The sequence below is a fragment of the Monodelphis domestica genome, chromosome 4, assembly GCF_027887165.1.
Source record: "Monodelphis domestica isolate mMonDom1 chromosome 4, mMonDom1.pri, whole genome shotgun sequence".
NCBI classification, from domain to species: Eukaryota; Metazoa; Chordata; class Mammalia; order Didelphimorphia; family Didelphidae; genus Monodelphis; species Monodelphis domestica.
The window spans coordinates 402,456,428-402,479,764 of NC_077230.1; the positions used below are offsets into that span (position 1 = coordinate 402,456,428).

Below are 23,337 nucleotides of genomic sequence, written 5' to 3' on the forward strand. Positions count from 1 at the left end.
GAATAAGCATTTATTAAGCACTTACTATGTCTTAAAACATTACCACTCTGGAAGGTAGGTGCTATTATTGTATTGCTATTTTACAATGTAGGACAATTCAGGAAAATGAGAGACAAGTTAGATCACTTGCCCAAAGTCTATAATTAGCCAATGTCTGGGGCTAGTTTTGAATTCACATCTTCCCCACTCCAGGCCCAATGCTTTATCTGTTGGGGTACTTTAATTAACATAAATGCAGTGATAATTCCTTTCCCATGGATCTAGAAATTGTTTCCTCTAGTAGTTTCTCATATTTGCTCTGTGAGCATGGGAAGTAATAGCTTAAATCTCACTTTCACTGCTAATGGAATAGTCTTTTTAAGAAGGAAATTAACACTTAAGATGTCTAGAAAGTATAAAGATCATCTCACTTCTGTACTGAATTTATTTTCATTATCAAAAAGAATGTGACTTTTTCTCTGCGCTGGAACCCATGTCATATACTGTAAATATAAAATTAAGTGTAACATCTGTTTTGGACATGGCCTAGAGTATATATCGTTCAGTTAATTTCATCTTCATCAAGAGTTTAGTTACTTGGGCAGCTAAGTGGTTCAATAGTTAGAGAGCCAGATCTGAGAATGGGAGGTCCTAGATTCAAATCTGGTCTCACACACTTCTTACCTCATACATTTCCTAGCTTTGTCTCTTGTCCTTTGGCAAGCCCAACTGGCCTAGCCCATATCATTCTTTTGCCTTGGAACCAATACTTTGTATTGATTTTAAGATGGAAGGTAAACATTATAAAAAATAATAATAATTTACTAAAACAAAACTTAGCCAAAGATTGGCTTTTCTCCTTCTATGCATGTTTCTCCAAGTGCCTTTTTGTTAATAACTGTGTTCACTGTCCCCCAGGTTAAAAATTTCAGTGTTGTTTTTTGACTTCTTTCTCAAATTGCTCATTCAGTTGCCAAATCTTTTTGTTTCTCTTCCAGCATCTCTTGTATAAACACCTCTTTTCTTCACTCACAGAAGTGACACTCTAGTTCATGCTTTCATCACTTCTTATCTGGACGACTATAATAACCTCCCAATTAGATTTCTTACCTAAATTCTCTTTCCACTCCAACCTCTATGTTAATACCAGAGTGATTTTCCTAAAGTATAGAACTGACTGTGTTGCCCATTACTCACTTCCTATTACTGCTACCTCCCTATTACTTCCATGATCCTAACTGTCCAGTCATCTCACACCTAACTCCCCTCCACACATTCTCTGTGATCCACAGCTTTCTTGTTATTCCTCAAACAAGACATTCCATCTCTGCTTTTTGAGTAGTTGTCCTCAGTGCTTGGAATACTTTTTCTGATCCTCTCTACTTGTCCTAATTTCCTTCCTCCATATATCTTGTTTGTATGTAATCTACACATTGTCTACTCCAGATTAGATCTTGACCTTCTTGAAGGAAAAGACTATATTTTTGCCTTTCTTTTTATTTCTAGAGATTAACATAGTGCCCATCACATAGTAAGTGCTTAATAAACGTGTGTTGACTTCTATGGGGTAGGAATGGAATTCCAGATAGATGTACTTAAGGCACATTCCCTTTCTAATACATGTCTTTTATTTGAGTTTCAATTTTCTACTTAAAATATTTCTTCTAGTGATTTGTCTTTTTCTGTGCATACATAGATATATTTTGCCTCATCTCTCTCTAAATCTATTCAAGTATTTTTTCATGTTATTTATAATTTACATTTTTCTTTTTAAAGAATCTTTATCTCAGTACTTTTTTTCTGTGGAATTTTCCTAATATTGAAGAACTCTCATGCCTTGTGATTCCATTGACCTTAATTTGTCTGTCCATGTTCATATCCTTAGATCTTCTATATCTTAGTAAATGTCAAAATCAGCTCAGTGAACTCTAGTGACTTCTTGTGGACTCTTTGATTAAAATAGAAGTTTCTCTGTTTAGCTCTTAAAGTTCTATACCGCCTGGCTCCCAACCTATATTCCCACCTTCATTTATGTTACTTCTTCCTCCACACTCTTGAGTTCTTGCCTTACTAACCTTCTCTTTTGTTTCTCACAGGGTGAGGCTCCCACTTGCTTAGAAAGCTTTCCCCTCCTTACTTCCTTCTAATTGGCCCTTCAATTCAAGACACCAACCTAAACTGCTAGTAACTCTACCAACTACTTTTAATTTAACTCCTATTGCATATCTTTTTGTTTATTCACTTTATACTTCTGCTCTTATATTTACATATGAATTTTGTCTCTTATTAGAATGTAAACTTCTTGCAAGTACAGATTGTTTTATTTTTTGGTGTCCTCAGCTCCTTGTGCTTAAATGCTTATTTTTTTTTTGATTGATTAGTCTGTAAGCAATTTTGAATCCTCACAACTGTGTTAAGTGCTGGGGTTACTGAGGAAAGACAAAAAGAGTCCCATCTCTCAAAGAGTTCATGTTCCAGTGAGGGAGTCATGTAACTAACTAGGCAAATATAGTTTTTATAAAGAGTAGACTGAAAGCAGTATCAGATGGGAATGTTCTAGCAGCTAGAGAGACAGAGAAAAGGCTCTTATGGAGAGGCTGCTAGTTGGTGCAATGTAGATAGATTGTTGAACTTAGAGTCAGGAAGACCCGAGTTCAAATCTAACCTTAGACATAGGTTTATGGTTCTGGGCAGGCCATTTTACCTCTGGCTGCTTCAAGTTTTCTCATCTGTAAAATGAGATAATAAAATCACCTACCTCCCAGGATTTTTGTGAGAACCAAATGAAGTGTTACTTGTAAAATATTTGCATCTTGCATAACTTAATGTAAATATGTGACTATTAACTTTTTATTAAAAGCCCAAGTTGTAAAGAGTTTCATATGCCAAACAAAGGGATATTTTTGATCCTGATGGTAATAATAAATTTCTCAAGATCTTGAGTCACGGAATGATGTGTTACCAAAGCTTTAGAAATATTTCTTGGTGGCGGAATGGATAGAAAGCCGGGTCTGGAGATGAGAGGGCCTGGATTCAGATCTGACCTCAGATACTTCCTAACTACGTGACTGTAGGCAAGTCACTTAGCCCTTACCACTCTTCTGTCTTGGAACTGATATTTAATCGATTCTAAGATAGAAGGTAAGGTTTTGTTTTTTTTTTTGTTCTGTTTTGTTTTGTTTTTTAATCCCCTGGGTCTCTTGAGTGGAGATGGGACAATTAGAGTAGAACAGAGACTTAAGGCAGGGAGACCAGATAATGAATAGAGAGAAGAGTGCATATGTTGTGAGGTCAGAAACAGCAAGATCTGGCAGTAATTCTGAGAAGTTGAGGGCATTTTTAACGTGGAAGAGGTGGCCTTTACAATGATAGGGAAGTTGGAACAGCCAGGTGGTGCATTGGAGAGAGTTTGGGGCTAGCAGTCAGGAAAACCTGAGGTCAAATCCAGCCTTAGCTACTTACTGTCACTGAACCCTGTTTGCCTTTAAAAAAATCCCTACCCACACACTTGTGAATGGAATCTATTGTATAGATTATGAAGAAAATTAAGTTAAATATACAGGAGATTTGTGACTTCACTTGTGTGAAGTTTTATATATGAAAATGCTTGTTTTGTTTGGACTCAAATTGTTGGAATAATCATAATTAAATTTAAAGAAATAAATTAATAAGTAAAAAGTTGCTAGTTTTCTGCACCCCGCCCTTCAACCCACCCAACTCACCCAATACTAGGGAAGTTTTCAAGAATGTGCTGTTGTAGTAAAAATGTATGACTAGACCTAGAAGCTGACCTTCTTGATGTGAGCTGCACAAAGCATTCTGAGTAGTCAGTTAACACAACAAACATGCCATCACTCAGCACCTTCGTATTTGAAATTTTTCCATTTTCGCTTGAGTGGCCTGGTCTTCCATGACTTTGGCCTAGCCTCCATAACCGAGTGTGACTTTGGAGGAGAAATGCATTTGATACTGTGATTTGAAAGGGACCAAGATAAAAGGGACAGAGACTTTGCTTTGAAATGCTTGGGTTCCCTTGGGACCTGTTCCTGCCTCCACCACCTGTGTAGCCACGGGCAGGTCACACCCCTTCATTTGAAACTGAAGTGGAATGTTTTCCGCAAGTCCTCTTACCTGTAAATCCTAGCATCTTTAAAAGCATGCGTTTTATTTTTGTGTTAGGCTATTTTGGAGCATGAGAAGAATCCCCTGGTTTTTAAAACTGTTTTCTTCTTACCCTTCTGCTTCTCCAAGGAGGGAGCAGTTTATACAGGTAAAAGTGGTGAGGGTAAATGGAACTCTAGATTTGTAAAGACCAGCCTCCACTTTTGTCCACCTATTTAGTCTCTTTGACATAGCACGTACAGGAGGGTTGCTCTGTGGATTGACCTGTGGTTTATTAGTTTATAATTTCTGAACGAAATTTTGATTCCTTTTTTTTAGCTACATGAAAGCAACTATGATGCTGGAAAAGCTCTACAGCGCCTGGTAAAGAAACCTGTGCCCAAACTGATTGAGAAGTGCTGGACTGAAGATGAGGTGGTAAGTCAGGATTGGAAGGCCTGGGTAACTGGGGGGGGGGGGGGGGGCGGCACAGGCAAGGGGTGGAGAACGGATGATGAAGACAATACAAGGATCATTTCATTTCCTAATAAGTGAAGCCAGTGATCCTAACCAGCTAGGGTCTGCTTGACTGGGAGGGGAAAAGTACCGTGAAGCCTCCCACTTGAACAAGCTGAAAGATGTCAGTGGTTGGACTCTGAAGTGCACAGGGCACATCTCTGGTTCATGCCCAAGGGGAGGACTCACAGAAACTCATGGGGATAATCAGCCATTTTTCTCTTTAAAGAGTGTGTCCTTCTGGGTACCTTGGGCTGTGATCCCTAATGGCTTTGGGACCATGTCTCCACATCTGGGATTCCAGATTGAGGTGGCACCCATTATCTTGGAACAAGAAGCTTTTCTTTCTCTTTTCTTTTTTCAGTTCTCTCACTTCAGAGGGTTAAGGATTAAAGATGGGGAACATATCATTTGAATAGAGTAAATAGATTCCATTCCCTATGTCAAAGTAGCAATAGAGAGTAAGGGGAAGAAATGGTTTGTGAGCAGAGGGGAGCGAGAGCTTCACAGAGATCTGCAAGCGCACAGGGACATACAGTCAGCAGATGGATAAGAAGAGAAGTCCACCTTTCCTCAGGTGTTGAGGCATTAGGGTTTTGTTGTTAAGACTTGAGGAAGTGTTGTGCTTTGGCAGGTACAGATGTAGAGATCACTTAGTGATACTTGCCCTCAGGCTTGCTCAAGCACCCATCTTCTATGGAGCTGGCTCAGAAACACAAGTGAACATTTAATTTCATTGTATACGTTTCTAGTCTCAGTAGTGAACCTATATGAACATATTAATGTAGTGATTGAGAAAATTTGAAAGAATATTGTGTGTGTATGTAAAAAATGTGATGTGTGATGTAAGAAAGACTTTGAAATTCGAGTAAGCAATTCAATATGAATATGAAAATTGTCTCTGTCATTTGAAAATTATTTATGCCACAGTTCAGGGTAATTGATTGAAGCTCTTTTTGCTATTGCCATATTTATGTGAATCCCCATTCTTCAAGTTTTTAATCGCAGTAGATAAGCATTTAGGTAGATTATTTAGATTAAACCAAGTTATTCCAAAAACAAACAAGACCTATTTGAAGAAAGGGCTGTCTGAAGAAGAGAATAGTGTGAGGGTAATTAGGTGGCTCAGTGGATAGAAAACCAGGTCTGGAGGTGGGAGCACTTGGGTTCTAATCTGGCCTCAGACACTTCCTAGATTTGTGTCCCTGGGCAAGTCACTTAATCCCAGTTGCCTAGCCTTTACCTCTCTTCTGTCTTGGAACTGATACTTAGTCAATAATAAGATTGAAAGAAAGAATTTAAAATTTAGAAGAAGAAAAGATTGTGAAGTTAAATAAAATCTTTGACTTTAACAGGACAAAAGGAAGAAAGACCAAGAGTTTCCAGTATAGAAATGTATGTAGAGTTCCCAAGGATTATTATATTACTCTGAGAGTCTGCCTACCAGGAAACATAAAAGAGATAATAGTCCTTTGTTTGGCTGATTTGTACAATTGCAAATGCCTCTTCTCTTCTACTTTGACATTGCCTGCCAACTTTACTCTCTTCTCCAAACTCTTCACCCTCAGATACATGTTTTGAAATAACTGTCAGCTTTTACTTTGGTGGTGGCAATATGTTGACCACACTACCATTACAAGTTGGAATTAAATGATGGAAAGTGGAGCCTTACAAAACACATGCTTATAAGGTTAATTGAAAAATGAAATATTATTCCAAAAAATGAACATCATGAGTAAAGAAAAATGATCATTAACTCCATAAATCCTTGCCACTTTGGTCACATTTTATCATATTTGCTTTTTGTTCTACTCCAACCAACTTTTGAAGACTATTTTGGCAGTCATCTATCCATTAATGAACCAGAGATCAGATGATTCATGTGTGTGTGTGGTGTGTGTGGTGTGTAAAAATTGATTTCAGATACAGTGAGTATTTGTGACTGATAGTCTGGAGTACGATGTAGATCTTGAATGTAATCTGACCTTGAGGTTTTAAATAGATAACAAGAAAGTCTTCTTTAACTAGGCTCTGCCCAGGGGAAGGAAAAAATCTCCTTATGTGAACCACAGGAATTTAGAGAAGAAATTGGTCCTGATTATGATTAATTTTATGGAGAAATCAGTACTTCTCCTAGTCTCTTGCATACTTTTGTGATTTTGGTTGTTCCACTTGTCTGTATAAATCTCTATAACAGTAGAGTTATGGAGGAACCAGATTATTCTATATAATCCTAATAGATTTGGCCACTATTGACATAGAGTTCAATGGCTCCTTGCTAGTCTCCCTTCTTCTAGATTTTATCCTGCTTTTTCTCCCACCCTACTAACTCTGTAAGACCCAATCACAATCCTCTTTGTTCATGAATCTTTCTCAGGCTAACCCAGCTGACTTTATGATCTCTTCTCCTTTAGTTTCCATAGCAATGCTTTTAATGCTCATTTTACAGTTCCAAAATAACTCATGATATTTTTTTGCATCATTAAACTCTACTATTTATCTCTAGATACATTTGTCTTATCTACTCAATAAGACTGTATACTTTTTAGGATCAGGGACTTGTCTTGTATTTGCTGCTTTATCATATAGTACTTAGCATGATCTGGCATATTATAGATTATTCTTGTGTTAGTTACTGAATTTTCTCCTTAGTAAGTATTATTTAGGGGTAAAGGGAATTGACAGCAGTTGATTATAAGCAAGAACAGATCCTAGGCATGACATATTTAAAATTTTTTTTTATTTAATTTAGAATATTTTTCCATGTTTCCATGATTCATGTTCTTTTTCTCCCCCCTCCCCCCAGCCAATGAGCAATTCTACTGGGTTTTATGTGTGTCATTGATGAAGACCTATTTCCATATTATTGATATTTGCACTAGGATGATCATTTAGAGGCTACATCTCCAATCATATCCTCATCAAACCATATGATCAAGCAGTTGTTTTTCTTCTGTGTTTCTACTCCCACAGTTCTTTCTCTGGATGTGGATAGCGTTCTTTCTCATAAGTGTGACATACTTTTTAATGGATGAGCATTGCAAGTCTATAAAATAGGCATCAGGAACATATTGTTAAATACATCATTGAATTTGGGGAAAAGCATCACTTTTGCTCCAAACTTTGTTCTTTTCCATCTTCCCTTTCTTCCACTCTAGGTCTATCAGAGATAGTAATTTTTGAAATGGAAGCCCTTGATATAAAATAAGAAGGATTTTTTTTTAGCCTATTTTTTTTTCAGTTAACAGTAAGTTCCCTTAACATAGTCTTTATTAGTTTCTTACTATAAAAGTTGCCTGGGGAATTGGAATTTTATGAACTTTGCTGAATTCTAGTGAGGTTTGTGTAGGTTTCCATCAGAGGGTGATGCCTGGCTGTTCTTGAAAATAAAAGTTATCAGCAGCAACATGAAAATCAGCTTTCCAGACTACTGCCAAGCTCCCCCTGAATATTAATAGAAGTTAGATCTAATTGTAGAAGGTTTGCCTACCAAGCACATGTCTTTCGCCAATAGATAATCTAAAAAAAAATTTCTTGTCTTTGTGTTAATATCACTTGGGAACGGTGAAGAGAGAATAATTTAGATCCAAAAGTGTTTTTTTTTTTAGGTCTTAGTTTATTAGTTTTTTAATTAAATATGATGAACATTTAAATAACACAGCGGCCCCAGGCTAAGCTGCAGCTAATGGAAAGGGATTAAGTCACCCATCCACATGGGTAGTTATTCATTCTGTTTGTTTATGCATGTAGGCTGAAGGCAGCATTCCTGGCTGCTGGGCTGCTTGCTACTGCCCTGGGATTCCTTTGCTGCTATGTGAGGTTGGGGTCTTAATTATCATTCAGCTGTTGATTATGGAAGCACTAGTGATGCTAATTGAAATCTCTTTAAAATTCAGGGCCTATATTTTCCTTGCAAAGTCTGGCAGTTTGGCTTGTGTTCCAGATTCTTGCCTCTTGATCCTGAGCTGAATTGCAGTTTTCCATTTTGCTTTCCACTCACTGGAGTCCCTTTGGATATTTGAAATTGATTTGCTGTTGAACTAACTTTTGCTAAAGAAGCAAAGGTCTAAACCAAAAGTGAAATCTTTCTTTCCCCCTCATTTTGTATGCAAGATATTGCCATTCCATTCTTGACTATTTGTAGTTTTTATCAAGAAATATACCACCCTTTAAATATGTTATACCACTTATAATGTGATGGATTCGATTCAAATAACCTCTTAAATTTTTATCCCAAAGTTATTTATCCTTGATCTTGATAAATGTTAATTGGGCTTGTATATGAATTTACAAGTTAATAAATTTTAAAACATCTAACTCCTGACTTCAATTTAAAACTCAATTCATCAAAAATATAAATGAAAACCCTTCCAAAATTGACCTGACATAGTAAACTAATTTTCAGAATATTTATATTTCAAAGAATCCGTGTGCCTGGTCAAGGGATTATTTATATAAAATGTACCTCAGTTATTGTGATGGATCTTTCTCCCCAGCATCATCTTCAAATGCCTTTGTTATCCCCTTTTTAGAATATCTGCTCAGGAAAACATCATTGTTCATTCCTTTGAAGCCAGGTGTCTGAGATGTGCCGGAAGACAGAGCTGCTTACTGGGGCAAAAATACCATGAATTTATTTTACTATTTGTGTGGCAACTGTAGAAAATAGAATTCCTAGCAAAATAGAAGTATATTTCTGGTAACAGCAGGGGTTGTTTCCATTTTGAAAGCTGTGGACAAAATGGCCAGAGGTTGGGATTCCAGAAAAAAGTTCTTTCTCAATGAGGTTTAGAGTCACTGGTTCCATTTGAATCATGAAATGGGTTTTTAATTCTTGGAAAATAAGGTAGATACTACATCTAGCTTTTAATTTCATATCATGAGTGAAGCTAACAGTACTGTTTCATTTTGAAGGGACTAATTGTAAAAACCATGTAATTCCCAGACCTCATATTTGAATCATAATACTCAATCATACTATAAAATTTCCAAGTCATTGTGAATTGGTAGATTATTGAAAAATAAAAATATCCCTAGAAAACTTACCTTCTATCCTGATAACTGCTTTCTAATTGTAGGGAACAGATTTTTTTTTTTTGGACAATGGATAAAATGTAGACGTATTATCTTATCTGTTCCTTCCTGTTCCTTTTCCATTGACTTTTTTTTTTAAGCCTTACCTTCTGTCTTGGTATCAATTCTAGACAAGGGCTAGGAAATTGGGGTTAAGTGACTTGCCTAGGGTCACACAGCTAGGAAGTGTGTAAGGACAGATCTGAACCCAGGACCTCCCATCTCCAGACTTGACTCTCTATCCACGGAACTTAACTGCCTCCCTCCCTTTGACTTGTGAGGGATGTTGCACATTTTCCTGTAGGCTGATAAATATCTAAGATAAATGAAGCATGACAAATTTAGATATTCTAAAATATATTATTATATGTATACCAGAAGCAAATTACTATAATAGGTATCCTATATTCTTAACATTTCATAACTAAAATAAGAATATTTAAATTTTCTAAAATTTAGACTCAGGTGAAATTTGTCATATAATATGTATTAATTTTCAGTGTTTTGCTTAGCTCCCTTTGATCTAAAATGATTGTTTAAAGCTCTCTATATGATGAACAAAGCAGTTTATTATCAAGTCCTTTTGAAAATAAGATAATGAGTTAAAATCAGTTATATGTGCAAAAAATTTCATTTGGGACAGTCAGTTTTGTTTATTAACTTGCAGAAGGAATCCATTGCTTAGCCACCTATAAAGAAGAATAAATTTTTAAAGACTTTAGCAAATGAATAGAGGCAAGCAGTAGGAAAACATGGCAATTAAAAAAAAATTATTTCAGCATTTAATGGTCAGGAGACATTGTCTGCAGGAGAAATCTATATTGACTTCAACATGTAATTTTATTGCTTTTTCAATTTTGATATTTTTACAACTGCCAAATAAATATTTTTATTTTATTTTTTCAGTTAATTCATTTAGAATTTTTTCCCCATGGTTAAATTGGAAAACAGTACAGGAGTAGGTTTAGATCATGATCTCACACCCTATACCAAGATATATTCAGAAAAGGAAATTATAAGTAAATTAGGCAAATATAGAATAGTATTACTTAAAGATCTATGGGAAAGGAAAAGAATATAAGACCAAGCAAGAGAAAGAGAATTTTACAAAATGTAAAATAAATAATTTTGATTACATTAAATTATAAAGGTTTTGTACAAACAAACCAATGCAAACAAATTTAGAAGGGAAGCACCAAATTGGGGGAAAAATCTTTGTAACAAAAACCTCTGACAAAGTTCTAATCTCTCAAATTTTTTTTATTTTAAAACAATTTCATGATTTTTCTTTTTTGCTTTACCCAAAATGTTTTTTTGATTCGCCATCCCTACTGCCTTATACTTAATATTTATCAATATTAAGTGTTTGCTATACTCTTCAAGTCCAAATGGTATACAAATTATTTTAATTGTCTGGATGGTATTCTTTACACGGTCATTTCTCTATGAATTCCAGGGAAGCTAAATCCAAATTGAATACCAGTATGCATTAAATTATTCTTAGATGTTCCCAAGAATATTTTAAAATTAGGAAGTCATTTTATGGTACATTCTTCATTGTTTCCAAGGGGAGAAAAACCTACAGTTTGAAAGATTAATCAATACTGTGACAGTTGGTGGTTGTAACTATGTATTCCATCTCATTTTTGAGAGTATGTAAAAATTGGAGATGGCTTCCACTTTTAACTGCTCTCTATCATCTTTCTGCGCTCATTTAAAAAGAATAAGACACAAGGGAGATTGAAAGATTGTATTTGTTTTCCCATAGGCAAAGTGGTTATTTTATAAATGAGGAGAAAAATACCTTTTCTCTTCTATAGTTTCTTAGCAACAGTGCTAAAGTCAAGCTGAATGTGTATGTGGCATTGTCCATATATAGCCAGCACTAGATGTATAGTTCTAAAATTTCACAGGTGAGACTGCAATTTATTTGGAAGGATAAAAGAGAGAGAGAGCAATCATGCAGGGTAAGAAAGTTCAGACCATCCCACCAGTCTCTTTTTTCTTGGCTTTGCTTCATTTTTAATCAAAGGTTCTCTCATGTATATAACCAGTAATGGTCCCAAGAGCCTAAAAACTCTTATTTTCTAAATAATGCTGACCCATTTTTAATTAGTTAGCTGGCAGTTGTTCTTAAATCCAGTATTCTACTGAAGAACTTTATCCTTTAGTGCTTAGTTGTGCAACCCATTAGATCTGCTTATCGTTGATTTTAGGTTATGAAACTCAGGTATTGGGATCGTTAAGAATTCATTGTTATGATAGGAAATAATATGGATCAGTGGAGGGAGCCTTGATTTGAGGTAGAGGTAGTGTGACTAGTGTAAATGCCCCAAACTGTAAGGATAATTTTTAGTGTTTTGACTTAAAACCCAAATTAAGTGGTTGCCATGGGAAATTCCCAAATATGAAAATACCCAAGTCAGCTGGGATTTATGGAGATTTTAATTTATTTTTATTATATAATTATACATAATTATATAATTTAATTTAATTAATAATTAATTAGTTAATTATTATTATAATATAATATATTATATAATATATAATACAAAATAAATAATATAAATAATTAATTAATTTTTATTGATGATTTATTGATAATTTATTAATAATTAATAAATAAAAAATAATTAATAAAGAAAGAAGGAATTAAGGGAGGGAGAGAGAGAGAGAGAGAGAGAGAGAGAGAGAGAGAGAGAGAGAGAGAGAGAGAGAGAGAGAGAGAGAGAGAGAGAGAGAGAGAGAGAGAGAGAGAGAGAGGGAGAGAGAGAGAGAGAATGAATTAATTTAAACTGTTCTGGCTCAGGCTGAGCCAAGCAGTAGAAAAAAGGCCCAGGCCAAAATGGCCTGAGCCTAAGGGGGAGCGAATCAGTCTTATTACTTACCACAAGACCATCTCCAAGCAAGCTCCAGTCCTCAGCTGAATCTCCTGAACTCCAATTCATAATCTCCCTGCACTCCGAACTGAATTGCTCTGCAAACTGATTCAATTGTCTCCTGACCTTTTACCCCTTCCTTTTAAAGAAATTTTCTCTTATGTCACCTCCCTTAATTTTTCACATCTATTAATCACAGTAGACATTTTTTTCCAGAATTGCCCATTCTTAGTTTTCACCTTCTTTGGTTTTTGCCTTCTCTGGTTAGATTCAATCTTCTGAGTACTTCACACCTCTTTGTTAAGCTTGGCTTTTGTAAGTTACTTGATCTTTTTGTGTACTAATTTAACTTTTACAGGTACTTAACATCTTTTTGTATTAGATCTAAAAACAGACCTGTCTTAAGGTTCTAGCTTCACTATAAGGTATGAGTTAAGTACCTTCATTGTTCAATTAGGAGTTTACAACTTTATCTTCCCCTAAGGCACTGTCTGAGTAGGGTGGAGTAATTTTAAAAGTTCCCAATACATTCTTAATTCTTGTTAGACCAAGTATCTCCATTGTTATAACAAGGGAATAGCTAGAGCAAATCTTCTAAAATACAGTCTGAGTAGTTTTAAGATTCACACTAGCAGCTTGTCCTTGGACAGGTCATGTATCTCCTTTGGGATTTTTTTTTTTAATCCAAAAAATGAGATGAGATTTTCTAGCAGGTATGATTACTACTTTCTAGAATGCCCATCAGTACAATACAGAGTATTTTTAGATGGTAGAAAGTTAAATAGTGAAGTCTTGACACCATTGCAGTAGAGGCTTGATAAAAAGATGCTTTTTAATCACAAAGCTTCTGGTTACTACAGAGCATTAAATCCCCAAGAATATTTGATTTACTCTTGTGTCCACAAAAAAACCTCTCTTCTATTTCACAAATGAATATCTTTTTGTTATGTTGTGTTTGTAGAAGCCTGTCCATTCACTATTTCTTGGTGGCAAAATTATCTGAGCACATTGTAACATCTAAGGAGAGGTACCATCTTTCATTAATCAAGTTCCATATTTTTTGATCTGTTGTTGATTATAGTCCATTTCAGACTAGCATTTCTCATATTTAAGTAACCTGTTAAATTTCTTTTTTGGTTTGTTTTTGGTAAATCAGTGAATTGCCTATTATTAGTACTCTATGTTTTCATATAAAGTGGATTTTGTGTTGATAATTCCTATGTTTTTATCTAAAAATTGTCCAACTATATCAACTCATAAGCATTTTAATAGGAATGTGAAGCAGGAGAAGGTCATTAGTCCTTATGCGCCTTCCCTTTTTCTTAGTAGACCCATTCCTGCTTATTTACAAATTTCAGCATTTTCCCACTTTTTCATATTCTTAACATTCTTAATGAAAAGGCCTTTCCCCAGACCATCTCCTTTTCTTGCTAGTGTCTTCCTTTCAAGGTTTGCTTCTGTTTGCACTTACTGTATCTTGTAGACATATATTTCTTGTCATGTTGCCTCCCTAGTTAGAATGTGAGTTATTTGAAGATGGGGACCATGTTTTTGCTTGATTGACAGATAGACTTCAACAAGTGAAGAATATGTTCTCATCAGTTCTATTGGTGGCAATGACTAAAAGCAAGGTACCACAAAAATAACACCACTTTTTGTGCTGGCAAAAAACTGGAAATAGTGTTGCTAACTGTCATTTTGGGAGTCAATAATAGGTTTTGGTATGTGAATATAATGGAATATTACTATGCTACAAGAAATGATGACCATAATGGGTTACGTGAGCAAGAAGTTAGAGGACTAGACATTTTCTCAGATCCCTTCCAACCTCTGAGACCGCGCTAAACAGTAACTGTGTGCTAAAGATAAAGCAATAGCAATTGTCTCAGTGATCTAGGTAACCCATTTTCCAAAAGAAAAAAAAAATTTTTTAACCTGAAAAAACAAAACATAAAGCAAAACCCTGACACTTCTTGATCCTGAGCTCACTCACCACCTTTCCCCCACCTTCAATGTTACCACCAGCAAAGCTGGATTAACAGAACCAAGGTCACAGCACATAAATTGGTACTTAAAACCTACCATCCCTCTTTATAGTGCCATGGAAACTTTAGCTCTAGACTATAGAAGTTAACCTAAGATCCACCAGATAGCCACTGAGGCCAGAAATTAAAACCTATTGGGGAATCACATCTCTGAAGCACTAGTCTACAAAACTTCAAACTGTCCATACTGGTGCTGATAGTTCCATTGTACTAGCATAGACTGTGCTGGTATTAGTCCCTGAGCACCAACACAACAAACATCTGAAATACTCATATGGAGCCAGAGAACTAATGAATAGAAGGAGCAGGAAAAGATATCAGACTGGATAAAATGTATCTTGTGACAAGAGAGAGTTGTCTTTGTAGCACTCCACCAAGCCTGTGGAAAAGCATTTAGCCTTCAGGTGGGCTGGGGCTTCTTCTGACCACCTCAGAGTCACTTGGGATAGAGACATAGATTGACAAATGGTGAATTTCCCATCGTGAAAGGAGACTGTGGCACTTTGGGAACCAGCCTCTAAGGAAATCATTATAAAAAGGGAGGGAGTCAGGAAGTGAATAGTAAGAGATCTGAAGGTAGAAAAAAAGATTGAAATCATTGAAAATCTAAGGAAAAGGAAAATTCAAAGACTTTGAGCATGAGTAGATAAATCAATGGGGAAAACATTAAGAACAGAAGGAAATATGTCTTTCTTCCATATCTAGTCCGTAAAGCATCTATGATGGAATCCTTCAAAACAAAGGAAAGTGATCTATCATTCATTGAGACAGAGAGAGGACTCAGAGGAATGTGAAAACAGGAATCCTCTGACATGGTATTCCTGAGTGGTTCAAAAGAGAAATGAGAATTATAAAAACAATTTATGACATGCACAGAAAAAATAATAGGCAGAATTGAAAAAATAATTAAATATGTAATAAAAGTCTCACCAAAGAAACATATGAGAGAACAGTACCTTGGGAATGCAAGTAAGGAAAGGACAATCTAGAAAAAGAGATTCCAAAAACAGTAACTTCAAATGAAAATAAATGTCTAGGTGGTACAAAGATTAGGGTTCTGGGCTTAGAGGCAGGAAGATTTGAATTCAATTGGACCTTAAGTCACTTCTTAGCTGAATGATAATTTCTGTCTACTTCAGTTTCCTCACCTGTAAAATCAGAATAGTAACATCACCACTCAATGTTGTTGTGAGGATCAAATGCGATAATAATTATAAAGCTCTTAGCCAAGTACCTGGAACATAGTAAGTTCTATGTAAATATTGGCTATAATAATATGCCTATTGTAAAAGTTAAAATTGGGGGAAAGTGAGGCAGGTAGAAATTTGTTTCTCTTTGCAAGGAGTATTATATTTTTTTTAGAGGTTTATTAAAGGTTAAGGATTAAAGAAAATATGGAATAAGAAATTCTAGTCCCAGAGAGGCCTAGACAACTTTGCCTACGTGACGAAAAGACGTGTCTGCTCCAAAGCAGAAGTAGGAAAAGAGGCCCAATAGCCTTTACAGCCAGGTTAAATACCCCATCTCACTCTCGGCCCAGGTGAGGTTACAAGGCATTTTGGGAAGTGAGCAAAGGACTCTTGGGAAATGGAGTGCTGGATTCAGGTCTCCATTTTTACACTATTATGTAAGCAAAACATACTGATTTTGAAAATGGAATGCATAGGGACAACTTAAGGATATTGGGTTTCCCAAATGAATATGACAGGATTAAAAACTATAATATATAATGCAAAAAAAAGTCTGGAACTTTTGAATACAGAAAATGATATTCCAATTGAATAATTCATAGATCACCTCAAGAAAAAACGTTCAAGGATGCAAACTCCAAGGCATATATAGTGGTTGAGTTAAATAATTTAATTCAGAGATCTGAGTTTTTGCAAGAGATCAGGTTAATGACCTAAAAGAAATACAAAGAAAGGGATATTCAAATAAAATAAGACAAGTCTGTACTCATTATTAAATGTAGGAGGAAATGGAATAATTAATTCTAAAGCGCAATGAAACTCAAAAATGCATTCCAGAGAGAACAACCCTGCTAATCTTTGTTTAACATACACACATTAAAAAATATGGATGTTCAATAAAATAATTATAAATTTATTAAACATTTATTATGTGCCTGGCACTGTACCAAGTACTGGGAATGTAAATAAGGAAAAGACAATCAAGGATTTTGCAATCTAATGTTAAGCAATGATGAGCAGTTTGAATCATTAAAAAATGAAAATAAGAGTTACCAATGACCTCTTTTTTTTTTAATAGGGGCTACATAACTTTTTAACTTATTGAGTCTCATAAAAAAAAGGGGGGGTTTGGTTTGTTTGTTTTGTTTTTCTTTCCACCCTCTTTTTTTAATTACCTTTTGATGATTCTCTTGAGTCCTGTGCTTGGGCATTGAATTTTCTCTTCAGGTCTGCTCTTTTCTTTACAACAATTCTTGGAATTCTTCTATTTTTTTGAATGACCATTCTTTCCCCTATTAGAATATAGTCAGTTTTGCCGGGTAGTTGATTCTTGGTTGTAGACCTAGTTCCCTTGCTTTCTGGAATATCATATTCCATGCCTTTCGGTCCTTCAGTGTGGATGCAGCCAGATCCTGTGTTATCCTCACTGTGGTTCCATGGTATCTGAATTACTTGTTCTTGGCAGCTTGTAATATCTTTTCTTTGGTCTGATAGTTCTTGAGTTTGGCTGTAACATTTCTGGGTGTTATCAGTTGGGGATTAAGACCAGGAGGTGATCTGTGGATTCTTTCAATCTCCACTTTTCCCTCTTTTTCCAGAATATTGGGGCAGTTTTCCTGAATAATTTCCTGTAGTATTATGTCCAGGATTTTTCTTTTGTCATGGTTTTCTGGTAGATCAATGATTCTTAAATTATCTCTTGAACGATTTTCTAAATGCTCTGTTTTGTGAATGAGATGCTTCATATTTTCCTCAATTTTTTCATTCTTTTTGTTTTGTTTTATTTTGTCCTGCTGCCTTGTGAGGTCACTTGATTCTATTTGTTATATTCTGGTTCTTAAAGAATGGATTTAATCCTTGGCTTTTTGGTCATCCTCCTTCTGGTCTGATTTTCTTTGGAGGTCATCTTTCATTCTCTTTACCTCATCTCTCATCTCCTTTTCCTCATCTTTCATCTCCTTTGCCTCATTTTCAGCTGGTTGATTTTGGCTTTCAAAACACTATTTTCTGTTTCCAGATGACTTATGTTAGTTTTAAAATTCTTGTCCCAGTTGTCTTCAGCCTCTCTTAGTTGTGTTTTGAATTGCATTTTGAGTTCTTCCAAAGCCTGTGTCCAATTTGCTGGGATTTCTGTTTTATTACTTGCATCCTCCTGTGTATTATTTCTTCTTGGTTCGTTGCCTGTGCAGAAGCTGTCAATTGTAATTTCTTTCCTTTTCTGTTTTTTTGCTCATATTTACCCATCTTTTCTCCCCATATTTGTCTGTACTCTTGCTCCTCTATTTGGGGGGGGGGGCTTTCTGTCAGTCTCCCCTCTTGGAGCTTTGTGAGATCTCTCAGTGCAGTCTCTGGGGTAGAAGTGTTGGAGTTTGCCCTTCCCTGTCCTCTGAAGGCTTTTGATTGGATTAAAGTCCAGCAGTCAGTGTTGCAGTCTAGGCTTCCCTGAGTTCTGAAGACTTTTGATAGGATTAAGTTCAGCTGGGTTGGGCTAGGTGTGCTCTGAGACCAAAAACCTCCTGGAAGGCTGGAGCAGTATGGAAGATCTCTAGGGCTCTGACCAGGCTGCCAGCTCCCTCTCCAGCTCCTTCCCCACCTTCTGTGTTCAACTCTTCGAGCTTCTTGGCATTGCCCTGCCCACAAGGTACACCCTCCAGACCAGTGCCTTTGCCCGCCCAAAGTTACCCGCTGCCTCTGGAGGCCCATCGCTCTAGTTGAGGGGGTGGGGTGTCCTGGGACCTTCCTTCTGCCTTCCCCTTAAACCCAAGTGTTCTCGGATTCCAGCTTTTAGGGGGGCATACCTTTTGAATTCAGTCCAGAAGGAGGGTTCCTTGGCTCTGTCTTGTTGTTGGGTTTCATTTTCCGTCCCCTGGGAGCATTCAGTTTGTGATCGGTAAGGAAAGATTTTCAGAGGTCTGAACTTTTGCTCCTTCTATGGGTCCATCTTGACTCTGCCTCCCAAAAAAATGAAAATAAGAATTAAAAAGATAGCTTACTTCTTAAACACCCCAAACAACAAAATGAAGGAGTAAATAAATGGGACAGTCAAGGATAGTAGCATTGTAATAGCAGAGTGACCAATATGAAATGTCTTTCTAATGTACAAAGAAGACAGGGTGAAGGCAAGAAGGCAAGAGTAACAGAACCTAGCAACATCCTGCCCATAGTTGAATTTTGTGTGTGTGTGTGTGTGTGTGTGTGTGTGTGTGCGCGCGTGCGCGAATGGGTACATGCATGCAGGGGAGAGACCAGCACAATGATAGAGAAGAATGAGTGACATTCTGGGGTAAAATAAATGGAGCTCTCTGTGAGGAGAATGTAAGCCCTGTGATCACTGAAAGAGAAGACCATAGGGTAAGCTAGAGTCTGAGGAGGAGGAGAAAGGTTTGAAAAGGAAGAAAAGGAAGGGGTCCTTATTTTGGAGAATGCTATTGTGAGTGAAGAGAGATAGTTTCTGAAGAGAGATGGGGTCCTTGCATCTGGTATGCCCTTGGGTATTTTGTGTTTGAAAAGACTGCTCATTCTGGGGGATTGTAGGGAGTTGGAATTCCAGTTCCTAGGGGCCCCTAGCAAATGGAGGATTGAGAGAGCGTTGACCCTAGGAGAGGAGATTTTGTGGCAAAGAAAGGTAACCAATGGATATTATAGCTCTAGAGGAAAAATGGTGGAGAATTACATAAGCAGACAAAAGTAGGAAAGAAAAAGCAACTAAGAAGCAAGATCCCAATGAGAAAGGAGTTACATACAAGAAGAGGAAATCAAGGTGAAGAGACTCAATGGAAATAGGGGTACATTTAAAAGATAAAGATAAAGTAATTGAGAGAATGTGTTTATAGCAGTAGGGAGAAGAAAATCATTACTTGAGATTAAAAACCAATATTAGTCAGATGAAGGTAAAAACAACCCAAATTCTGATAACTTTAAATGTGAAAAGTTTAAACAATCCAATAAAACAAAAAAGTGATATTATAAAAGAAAACAAATTTAACAAAGAAGCACATTTTAAGCAAGAAAATAAAGCAGAGAGCATGGAAAAAAATTACTATTTATCTTGCAAATTTAGAAAAGCAGGAGTTGCAGTCATACTCTCTAGTACAACAAAAACAAGCATTCAGAAATAAAAAGGCATTAACGGAAACTATTGTGTTTAGAGAAATCATAAACAACAAACCAGTGTCGGTAATAAACTTATACATTCTACATAAATACCTTATCTTCTAAATTCATTAAGAAAACATTAGCTGAGGGAGAAGAAGAAATAGATAGTAACACAATAGTGAAAAGAGATTTCAATACCTCTCATCTTGTTTTGACTAAATTTAACCAAAAGGTAAACAAAAAGGAAAATATGAAAAATTGCTGAGAAACTAGAGTTAAAGCTATATGATGTCTTCTAAATAGCACTGGAAAGGATTATACATATTCCTTTGTGCCGTATGGAATTTTTGCAAAAGTTGACCATGTTCTAGGTCACAAATATATTGCAAATACATGTCAAAAGGTAGGAATAGTTAATACATTCTTTTGGGACTTTAATGCGATAAAAATGGAAATTGCTTCAAGAACTTCAAACCAATGATATAGACCTAAATACCATACATGTACTCTAAGTACCATACTGATACATTGTTAGTGGAGTATGAAGTGGTAAGACCATTTTGGAAAGCAATTTTGAATTATTCAGATAAAATGAGTAAAATGACCATACCCTGAGCCAGGAACTACATTACTAGGCTTATTTCTGCTCCAAGGAAGCCATCAGCCAGATGAATGTCCCCATGTACTCCAATACATTTATGTAAGCATAATTTATATTGGCTAACAATTGGAGATAGAAGACACTCATAATTTGGTAAAAATCAGTTGCTAAACAAATTATCATCCATGAATGTAATGGAATATTACTATGGCATAAGAAATGTATGATGAATACAAGGAAATGTAGAAGAACCTTGAAATCAGCATACACATTAACTACAATGAAAAGAATGGCACATCCAGAAATCTGATGTGAAGGTAACAAAATTATTAAGATCAAGTAGGGCTCAATAAAGAGATATGGGCCATCACCCCCACCCCAACCAGTGGAAGTGAATGGTCTGCCAATGTTACACATTGCACATGCTATCTGACCTTTTCTATGTATTGATTAATTGATCTAATATTTTTACTCTCAGAAAAATTGTTTGTCATATGAGATAATTCCCTGAGAAGAGGAGGGAGAGTGATACTTGGGATAATGATGCTGATGTAATAAACAGAATATTTTTTAAAATCACTTTAAAAAGCAATCATAATTATGAGGAACACAAAAACCATGGAAAGACTGCTCTGAAGTATAGGAAAACAATATGCACTGTGACTTGTTCAGTTATTCAGTCACATCCAATTCTTTGTGACCTCCTGGACAGTATTTTCCCCATGATTTTCTTTGAAAAGATACTAGAATGGGTTACCATTTCTTTCTCCACTGTATTAATGCCAACAGGTTAAATTATTTGTCCAGGGTTACACAATTAGTAAGGGTCTGAACTCAGATCTTCTTGACTCTAGGCTCTGTTTTCTGAGCCATCCACCTCTATACATTATAATGATATAAAGCGAATAAATAACAACCATGAAACAATCAAAAGTAGGTGTTGCAAAATTATAATGAAAAAAGTTGGTTTCAGTGAACCATTTTGAGGAAATACTTCTTACCTGCACACCCATGCTTCCTCCTTCCCTATATACTCCGTTATAGTGGTGAAAGTCTAAGGTTCTAGAATATTACAGATAACAATAGAGTTTTTTAATGTGATTATTAGTTTTGCTGATTTTTTTCCCCCTTATAACAGTCCTTTGTTAAAAAGAATAGATCTTGTAAATGGGGTAGGAAGAAAGGAGAGTTATAGGGGAAATTTAGGTGATTTGAAAATAGACATTTACTTTAAAATAACTACTCCAATTTTTGGTTTCCTGGCATTGTTTATTTGTCTACATTAGCTTTGTCTGTGAATGAAGAAAATCCTAGCAATAACATCTTGGATTTTTTTTATTTTTTTAACCCTACTTTCCATCTTGAAATCAATATTGTGTATTGGGGCAGCTGGGTAACTCAGTGGATTGAAAGCCAGGCTTAGAGATGGGAGTTCCTAGTTTCAAATCTGGCCGCAGACACTTCCCAGCTGTGTGACCCTGGGGAAGTCACTTAACCCCCATTGCCTAGCCCTTTCCACTCTTCTGCCTTGGAACCAATACATAGTATGGATTCCAAGATGGAAGGTAAGGGTTTAAAAAAATACTGTGTATTGGTTTTAAGTCAGAAGAATGTTATGGGCAAGGTAATGGGGGTCAAGTGAGATTTCTATTTAACAAGGTTTATTAAGTATTTTCTATATGCCGAGCATCATGTATTTTGCAAGGTGGATAATCAACACAAATGAGATGTTCTCTGCCCTCATGGATTTTGTCATCTTCTCTGTTTTTATTTTTTTTTAAACCCTTACCTTCCATCTTGGAGTCAATACTGTGTATTGGCTCCAAGGCAGAAGAGTGGTAAGGGCTAAGCAATGAGGGTCAAGTGACTTGCCCAGGGTCACATAGCTAGGAAGTGTCTGAGGCCAGATTTGAACCTAGGACCTCCCGTCTCTAGGCCTGGCTCTCAATCCACTGAGCTACCCAGCTGCCCCTTCACCTTCTCTGTTTTGATAACTCTGAGCAATTTTTCTCAATTTTTTCATTCAAACATACATAGTAATCCTTTAGAAAAATGTTAAGTAGAATTAGGCCAGACAGAATTCTATGGTCCCTTAAGGGTTTATGTTTGGATGGATACCACTTATACCAGTCTGATTGATTTTGAGGGGAAATTTCTGTCTTTGATTCTCACTGTTGATAGCAGAACAAAGGACATGCTGATCAAGCTATTGTGAACCTGGTTCAGCAAGTCAGAATGAAACTTCATGTTGAGGTCAATGCTCTCAGTGCCTAAGACAAGGCTAAGGTCAGGAGAAGTAGCTCTTCAGTGTCAGGGGTCAACCTCAGATAGATCTCACAAACTATGCCTCAAGAGATGAGGATGGAAAGGCACCTGTATTATTTGGTACTTTTTTCCTCACTTGGCATTTCCTGATATATTTATTTTATTTAGAAATTAGAGCTTTGAAGAACCAGAGTTGAATGTTTTACTTACTGAAATGGCATTCTGTATTTGGTAGAACTTCTCAATATGTGTCCAGCAAATGTGTACACAGTAAATACAATTTTGTGTTAAAGGGAAGATGATAGATAATGTACAGTAGAGATAATTTGACACGATAGAGTATTCTCTACCTTTAGACCTTCAGGGATGGTTTTCACCTGTTGGGTTTTCACCTGTTGGCAGAGGTGTTGGTATTGCTGCTCCTGGTTCTTTAAAAAAATCCAGAAGAAAATTCCTAAAATATTTCCTCTATTCCTTCCACCTCACCCAAGAAATAAAACAGAATTGAGCTCCAGGCATTTTGCAAAGACTGAGGTCCTGGGGATAACATAGGAAAGCAACAAACCAATTGGAGGGATGCAAGTGAAAATCAG

At 36.2% G+C, this 23,337-nt stretch overlaps 1 protein-coding gene across 16 annotated transcripts in view; it reads left to right on the plus strand.

Annotated features, from left to right (window-relative positions):
* Positions 1-23,337, plus strand: part of RERE (arginine-glutamic acid dipeptide repeats) — a 574,348-nt gene that overhangs the window by 426,341 nt on the left and 124,670 nt on the right. For all 16 annotated transcript variants that reach the window (XM_007493036.3, XM_056795844.1, XM_056795845.1 and 13 more), the window contains one exon: positions 4,420-4,518. In XM_007493036.3, the coding sequence (XP_007493098.1) occupies positions 4,420-4,518 (99 nt within the window). The remainder of the gene's footprint in view (positions 1-4,419; positions 4,519-23,337) is intronic.